Here is a 9,308-nt window from a genome sequence, read left to right as displayed (position 1 = left end):
TCCCAATAGTTGATTTCGTATTGTCTATATTTGGAAAAACCATAGAACAAAAACTAAAATTCTTCCACGTTTTATTTACAGAAGCATATCCATTAGAATTTTGAAATAAATATTTTAACATCTCAAATCACACTGAAGAATACGAGGTATTCATCTGAAACACTGAAGATAGAAAACAGTTCGAAATTTTTTTAACCATATATCAAATACACATGCTTACGAGAAAACATGCACTTTTTTTTACAGTTTATATTGGTAGTGTCCAAGAAAGACGAATTTTGAGAAAATACCATCTGGTATTCTGATATGGCACAAAGATAAACAATAAATACAAAAGGCTTCAGGATATTAATTACAAAAATTGGAACTATATACATGGCAAGACATACATGTGTGTAAATTTTCACAATATTAATACATAGTTTTACATAATGTGTATGTAGATAATACATAGTAATGACTGAGAAAAGTCATGAAATTGGAAAAGTATTAAGATAAAATAAAATGTAAAGAATTTTATTTGAATTTTTTAAATCACATCATGTTTTTCACTACAATCTAGTAAAATTCTAATCGAATGGAAAGTTTCATTACATTTTCTGAAAAATGTATTTATTCAGAGAATTCAAATGTAGAATTCTCTGAATAAATACATTTTTTTCAGAGAATTCTATATTTAAAGGTTGACTACATGGGAAGCAAATATAGTCATTTTACATGTATTAGAAATTTTTTCATCTAAATTTATAAAATAAGTGGCACATTCACTTTTATTTGTACTGACAACCATTTAATCATATGTTACAAATTTAGTGAATATTTTACACAAAGGGAAAAAAAAAAAAAAAAAAAAAAAAAACCTAAGAATTTCAAACTACTGGGAGAAGTTCTAAAAGTACAAGAAAATTGTAAACTAGTAAGAATTTTTAAGCAAATTTAAATTTTAATGCTTAAGTTTTAACCTCATTAATATAATGAATTAGTTGTTTTAACATTATAAAAATTATTTTAGAAGACAAATGCAACCAAAAAAAGAAAGACATTACACACGGTCAGAAAAGTACAAGACTTTATGTAATTCTATTTTTGGAACATATGTTGACAAAAGATCTCAGAAAAGAAGGGATTAAAATAATGACACGTGAAAAAATTAGTCATTAATAAAAGATTTTTACTTACGAAATTTTGATGTTAATTTTATTGATTTGGAGAATTTTTAGCCCCACTAATTTTATGAGCCAGTAATCCTAATATTGCAAATACTTTTAATAACAGACGATTTGCAACTTTAATTTTTAAAAAATGACTAAGAAAAATAATCCTTTGTAAGAAATGCACAGGAAGATATTTTAAAATTTATGAAATAAATGCAGTTATTGGCACTAAAATAGCTTTGACAAGAAAGCCTTTTAAATTTATAATCTACGATAATTAAAAAAGAAAATATTGCTTTATATTTTCAAGAAAGTTCTTTAGAACAATATTTACAAAATATTTTTTTAAATTTATAAAAAAATAATAATAATAAACACAACTTAAAATCTGATTTTAATAACAATTTACTTTTCTGATATATCTTTCAAATGTTTCCAAAGCTTCAATTCTGAGTTAAGCAACGCTCTATCAGAACAATGATTATTATTTACACATTTTGTTATCAACAGATAGGAAATTAATTAACTAATTACTAAATTAACAATATTTTCTTCCATTAAATTTACAAATAGTTTTTTCTCCCAATATAACTTATATTAGAAATTTAGAATACCAAATTTTTTTTGGAATGAAATAAAATAAAAGACCCCCTACCCAGAAGTAAGTCTTATGAGCATGGTGCAATTTCATTTAAAACTTCCCAATCATTGAATATTTGCATGAATTCAACTAATAAAAGTAAATAATAAAATATTTAGAAAAGATATTTCTATTCTTTATCAAATACATACATGCAAAAATATTTTTTTTAAATCTATCTTAAAAGTTGATATATTACAGAATATACAAAATTATCAATAATTTTGCCATAGGTACAATCTCCTTTTCAATGTATTTCATTTATAACAAAAACAGTTAATGCATCAAATTGTAATCTGTAAGGTAATTCTGTAATCTGTAAGGACAATTTTCTTGAAATAAATCAATTCAATAAATGTTACATAAGCTGATTGAATACAATAGCACAAATTCACAAGAGAAGTAAAGTAAGAATATACTTTGCAAGGCTTCACTATCTAAACAAATAATAAAAATGAATAACAGATACAAGACCATTTACCTTTTAATTGTATTTAATATATAAACACAATTATAACATGCAAGGTAAGAAACTTCCTATACTAACATTTATAAGAAGGGAAAAAAAGCTGCCATTTCAAACTGGAAAAATGGTTTTAACAATATTAGCAAATCATAATTTTTTTCATATTTTAAATTTTCATAGTCAATGACCTTGTGCTTACTAAATGAAATTTTTTTCAAATGAACCCAAGGTTTACAGAATCATTATAAACAACAATAAATGAGTACTTTGTTCTTTTTTTAAAGACTATTTACAAATAATTTTCCAAACTATAATTAATTTATCAATTATGATTAAGCAAATATAAAAAAAAACTATATGAAAAATTAATAATATTTAGTCATATTTGACCCTGATTTGAGATGCAAACTAATCTACCTTTCCAAAAGAAATTGGACTTGAAAAAACCCACTAAACAACTATCGAATTTCATACCCATATAAAAATTTGGCTTTGGATACTTTTTTTTTTAATTCTGAAAAGGCATTTTTGCAAAAATGAATAATTTTATTCAGATTTTTAATATATAAATCAATTTTATATATGTTTTTTACAAATTATTTAATTAAATAATAAACTATTTATGTTTTGTTTTATAATTTTGAACTGCTTTTATCATTTCAAAAGTATATTAATCTGTGTTCAATTTTATTTTATGATACAAGAGTGAAAGTTGGCCATTCTGTGTCGCAATTTCAAAATCACATTGAAATAATATAAAATTCTCAATCAGTTTGATGTTAAAAGCTAACACAAGTAAACAGAATTGGATTTTATAAAATAGCACTCAGTCATATAGGGAAATTGAATCAAGAGTGAAAATTGATGAATAGCTCATGAGCCATACAAATGTAATGAATAGATTTTGCAATAAATTTGCATACACATGAGTCATAAGCTACAAGTATAGAAGTCACAAAATGTAACTTGCTGAAGAAATAACATATTACAAAACAAGAACTATTAATATGTCTTGAAGCAGACAAAGGCAAGTCTTTTAAATATTTTGACATCATAACTGAGCAATATTAACATCACTAATATACATATGTATTAACAGCATAACAAAAACTAACCTAAAAATTGCACTTGATTAATCAATATAACAAAAATATATTATCGAACATAAATCTGTGCCCTCTGTAACTTATAAATAAGTTATGACAATATCACATTGTAATTATACATCAATTAGACATTTAATAAGCATACTTTATAAAATATCTAAACAGAAAACATACATTAACAAAGGAAAATAAAATTCTCAAATATATATATATACCTCTGATAAAAATAAATATGTACAAATTCTGTGAATATGAAAGAAATTATGAAATAATGCAAAAGTCTCTATCAGAAATGTATATAAATGATATTTTCTAATTTATTATTGCAACTAAAAATGAAATAATATACAAACAAGTGAAATACTTTTAATCTGAAATTTTAATGATCATTTTATAGGAAATGCCTTGGTGAAAACTATCTGGAAAATGCCTTGCATATTTTCCATGCATCATATTTGAATACAAATTGTCTAATATTTTAAAATATAAAATGTGTACAGTGAAAGCTAATTGCACTCATTAAAAGATAATAAGTGCAAAATTCTACATGAAAATTGAATATTTTAATGGATTAAAATAATGTCTTCTAGAAAATTGCAACATAATTATGACAAATAAGTATGTGTACATGAAGTGATGATCAATATAATCACAAAACAATGTCATCTCCTTTTTAAGAAGTATGCACAGTTAATTCCTAAACTAAAAAATAAACATTCAGGATTTTTTTTATTACTAAAATGCTGTAGTTTTATTGTGGTCAGCTGAAAAAAAAAATTAATGTATAAACTCTCCAAAAAATTTTATATTTTTCAAACTTTTTAAACTTACAATAAAATATTAAACACTGGACCATATTACATTAAAATTTATTCAAATAAAGCAGGAGAGCAACAATAGATATTTATCAACATAACATATATGGATATCTTGGATAATTATATTTGATTCCATATGCTTTTTTTTCAACAAGACATGTCCTATAATAATAATAAAAAGTTATTAACAACTTTTATTAAGTTATTAACAAGTTAAGTGAATTTTTGCCAGGTCGGTTGGGTCAGCATTGCTTTATGTTTTAACCTTGGACTTTTCTTCACATTACCAACAGGGTCTAAAGGTTTTAGTCTTGTTTTCTCAGGAATTTCAGGTGGGGGTGGTTGAGAAGTTTCACCCAAACTCTTCCTGAAAAGAGGAGAACTGCTCAAGCCATAATCATCCAGCAAATTCTTCTCTACATCAGAAAGTTCATTGGCCGAAACAAAAAAGGTCGATGAAGATTTGGTCTTGGGTGGCAGCACTGGCTTTGTTTCTTGCATTGTATTCACAAAGTTGCCAAATCCATTACTCTGTGGTGGAATCGAATTCACAGGTGGTGGGACAGGATACCTTGGCATTACCAAGCCAGGTTGAGCAACTCTTGGAATACAATAAGAAGCAGTAGGGTAGAATCCTACAGATGCCTGACTGCTCATCTGTTGGCTGGAATTAGAGGTCAAGTTCTGAATGGTATTCTTCAATTCAGCCACTCTGGAGTCATTGACAGTCTTCGTGGTCAGAAAATCTAATAAATTGGTGTCTTTTGCATTATTCTCTCGAAGAGGGTCAAAGAGAGATACATCATCGAGCGATTCCAACTGAATCAGAGGTTCATCTGTGAAAAGATTTTCGGTGGGTTTGATCACATTTTTATTAGTAGTTGGAATGTTTGTCTTTAGAGACTTCAGATTTTTCCTCGATCTTGGAGGAGGAATGGGAGTTGGAAGAACATCGGAAGTCACGCAAAATGAATCAGCAAATCCAAGAACACCCTATTAAAAAGAAAATAGGAACATATTTTAGATTTGTGCAAGAAAAATGAGTCAATGTTTAACAGAAAAATACTACTAATTGCATTTTAATGCATTATTAAAATTTTATAAACAAAAAAAACTCTGTTATAATACAGATAGCAAATAACAAGAGTACAGCTGAGAAAAAAAATTCGATTACTCATTTCAGAAATATATATATATATATATATACACAGTCCTCTTTCAAAAATCCAGTAGTTATAATAACTGCCCGATTGATAAAAGAGATAGATTAGTATTTGCATTTTCAAAGCAAAACCTAACCTATGATTCCTGCATGAAAATATATAGAAATTATCTCTATCTGTACTAATAATAAAAATGAGTATGTGTGTTAGCACTCTAAAGGCCAAACCATTTGATCTGCAGCTACCAAATTTGGCACATATATACCTAGGTGGGTGGAAATGGTCGTTTAGGAGAGATTTCTTTGCAATTCTAATTAAATAAACATTCAGCTGAATTTTGCTGTTTTTCTGAAATAACTTCCGAAATGTTGTGAAAAAATGATTTTAAATCAACTTAAAATTCATAAAATTATCTTCTACCGGTTTAATAATAGTACAAATTTTACCTAGATTTTAGCAATTTTTTTTTAAATAAATATATATTTGTCTACATCAATAGATTGCATTGTTGCCTTGAAATTCATTGTTTTTCATCGATAGAATAGATTCATTGTTGCCTTTTTCATTGTTTCATCAAATATTTAAACAAGTGATTTTTCTTCCATTGAGAAAACTAAAGAAGGATTCAGTTTAATACCTGCATAATTTGCAAAATGAATCAAATAGACGAATCTGACTTTTACATTTATGATGGCATTATTATAGGATGCCATGTGATTGTTTTTTATTAGAAAAGTCGATGTATAAAATGAACAAAATATATGCAAGGCTGTTAAAATGGCATGATAACAATTTTTTGCTTAAAAATGATTTGTTGATAGAATCATGGACATAAAATCATGTGTAAGAAATTTAAGTGAAATTAGATACAATCAATATCTATAATAAAATAGAAGGCTGCCAAAAATGGCTTATTTTTATAAATATCACAAATTAAAATTCAGAATTTGGCAAACTACTGTATATGCAGCACAATCTTCATTCAGAGACTTAATTTTCCTTTAATTCTCCTTACACACCATTTGAAAATGCTATAAAATGAACACCCATTTGAAATGCTGTAAACTATTAAAGTGTACAGTTTATCTAAAATATAAAAACAAATCTCAAATCAAATATTTTTGTCACAATAGCTACAAATTTTACTTGCATATAAATTTGCAAACCATTCACAGCTTTTTACACAAAAATATTTTGGCTTAGGTTTAAAGAATGGGTTTAATCTTCGTTTCAGTGTAATATAATGAAAGTTAATTTGTTTTGATATAATTGTATCCACATCTGTAAAATACGTAAATTAAAATACTAATTATCTTAAGAAAAATCTTTAATAGAAGAAAGAAAAATATAATATCTAATGAATATGGTGTTTGCAATAAAATTCTCCTAATTTTAAAAGATTAATAAAAACAATGAACACCTTTGCAGTATTACTTTTATATCATAAAATTAAGTAAAAATCAGTGCCAAGTATAAAATTTTATATTTATAGGAGGAAAAACTGAATTCCCTTTTGAAATTCTAAATAAATTAAAATAGCATTTATTAATGGTGATATAGTCCCTAAAGAGTAATGAGCAGTAATTAAAATTAATTATCTCTCATAAATTTACTATTTTAAAATTGGAAAAAAAATTTCTAATAATTTAAAGCATAACATTTCCATACTTTGCAACAAATAATGAAAACAATATTTTCTTTTATGTTAATCTAACTTTACATTTAATTTGTAATTTAATCAACATAAACAGATTTCTTATTATTTTCTATAATATGAAAAAAAAAAAAAAAATGAGACTTAAGCTTTATAAATTATTTCAGCCAATATTAAATTTTTTTTCATCACTTTTATTATTTTAAGAATATTTAAAGGTCATTTCTACATATGCATGTAGTTTTTATAGAAATTCCAACTGCAGTAACTTATATGACTTTCAAAATGTTCTGAATTCAAGCAATAAAACATTTGAAAAAAATCCCTCCTAAAAAAGTGAATTTTAAAAAATGTACTAAAGAAAAATATATTTTAATTCAAATACACAATAATAAAAAAAAAGCTTACATCAGAAGTGATATCTTCAATAGTTTCATCTACAAGTCCAAAGGAATTGATATTATCACTTGAAACTGAACATCTACGATAAATCACATCTCGTAAATCTTCCATTAAATCAAGATCGATCTGTTGTAGACTGGGACTGCTCCTATCTTCTGTAGATTCTTCAGACGGCAATGATATCTCATCAACTGTAAGCATTTTATATCGTCGAATCCTAAAAATAAACCACATAGAAACAGCATTTTAAGAGAAATATAAAGCTTTTAAATATTTTAAATAATACCATTAAATTTATATTTTATTACTTGTATTTTTATATTTTTAAATTATTCAAAATAAACTATTGTTCTGAAATTTATCTTCAGGCACTAGGAAATATTTCAGGGATTTTCCATTAAGGAAATCCTTTTTTGAAAGAATTGTTCTGATTATATTTAGCATAATAAAAACCAGATATCGCCTCGTTGTGTCACAAACATAAATTAAGATCATATCCCAATTCAATAGTGATTCATTAAGGAGTTGAACTTGACATATATTCTTTATTTTGCCATTATTGGGAGCATAATATCCTATTCAATGATGAGAAGAAGCTGATTTTCTGCTAAATATTACAGATTGTTATTTTATACGTTAGTTCAAAATCTAGGAGGCATTTTAAAAGATAGAAAACTAACTGAGCATCAATACATAACCTGAATGATATATGATACTTTAATATTATTTTGCTGCTGCTCTAAAAATAAAGGCTGTTGTTGCCTCTATTTATTGCAATTATAATTCATTTATCAATACCGATCCATGTAAAATGTGGAACCATCTATACACTTTTTCAAATACTTTAATTTCTGTAAACTAACCCTCTCCCATCTTTTTAACTGAGTTTCTACTTCAGATTAGCAAAAAGGTCCCCCCCCCTTTGTTTAATCTAGGTCCTCAGAAGTTGTCACTAAGCATATATATTGAGATGAATATACATATATATATATTATTTGTTTCATTCAAAAGTTAATAAAATGTAAATTAAATAAACAAAAGCCATCATACACTAAGATCCTTGCTAAAATCAGCATCTTTTGTGGCCTACTTGGTAGCTGCTGAATTAATATAAAGTGGTTTTTTTTTATCTTTTTTAAAATTTTTATCACATAATCAAAAGCATTATCTTTTAGTGTAACTAATTTGTATTTTACATTTAAAATATTTAAATTATTACACTACTGTAATATTTATGTAAAAATACAACTTTAAAAAATGCTTACCCAGAATTTGGTAAATTAATGGAATCACGAACAGCAGATTTTGTAGCATCAATAGTATGGTTATAAGAAATTCTCTGAAAGAAATAAGGGAGGGAAAAAAATCAAACATGAAATTTCAACCATCAAAGCTTGCATAATTTTACAAAGAAAAGTTTGCAACATATGCAAAAGTTTAATTTATGTAACAGCATATGTAAATACAAATCTTTTACAAGATACAAAAATACACAATTACAAGATTGTAATACTTAGCACATTCGTTAAAAATGTACGCATGCATATATTTATGGATATACAAATTTTTATACATGATCATAATTAGCATCATATTTGTGATAATATACATGTGTATATACTTCCATTCAAAGAAAATATAATTTTACCATGAGAAATTTAGCTGCATAAAGTATATACATGTCTACATACTACATAAAGTTTCATGCTTACATGAAAACAACTTGTAGGATACAAAAGAACATATTTGTTCAGAAAGAAAACAAAAAAAGAAAATATATTCTAAGAATTTTTATTTTATGCACCTTAATATGCGAAAGGTGCCCTTTGCATCAATTAATAGTATCTCCTGGTCAAAATACACACAGAAAAAAAAAGCTAAGGTTTTTTTTTTCTTTTTTGTCAT

General features: G+C 25.8%; 1 protein-coding gene across 2 annotated transcripts in view; it reads right to left on the bottom strand.

Annotated features, from left to right (window-relative positions):
• Nucleotides 1-884: 884 nt before the first annotated feature.
• LOC129981118 (DENN domain-containing protein 1B-like) overlaps nt 885-9,308 on the bottom strand; it is a 32,424-nt gene continuing 24,000 nt past the window's right edge. For both annotated transcript variants that reach the window (XM_056091798.1, XM_056091799.1), the window contains 3 exons: nt 8,669-8,742; nt 7,410-7,620; nt 885-5,177 (listed from right to left, as the gene is read on the bottom strand). In XM_056091798.1, coding sequence (XP_055947773.1) covers nt 4,398-5,177; nt 7,410-7,620; nt 8,669-8,742 — 1,065 coding nt within the window. In that variant the 3' untranslated portion in view covers nt 885-4,397. The remainder of the gene's footprint in view (nt 5,178-7,409; nt 7,621-8,668; nt 8,743-9,308) is intronic.

Source organism: Argiope bruennichi, chromosome 8 (genome assembly GCF_947563725.1).
Source record: "Argiope bruennichi chromosome 8, qqArgBrue1.1, whole genome shotgun sequence".
NCBI classification, from domain to species: domain Eukaryota; kingdom Metazoa; phylum Arthropoda; class Arachnida; order Araneae; family Araneidae; genus Argiope; species Argiope bruennichi.
This window is presented reverse-complemented; position numbering and strand designations above follow the sequence as displayed.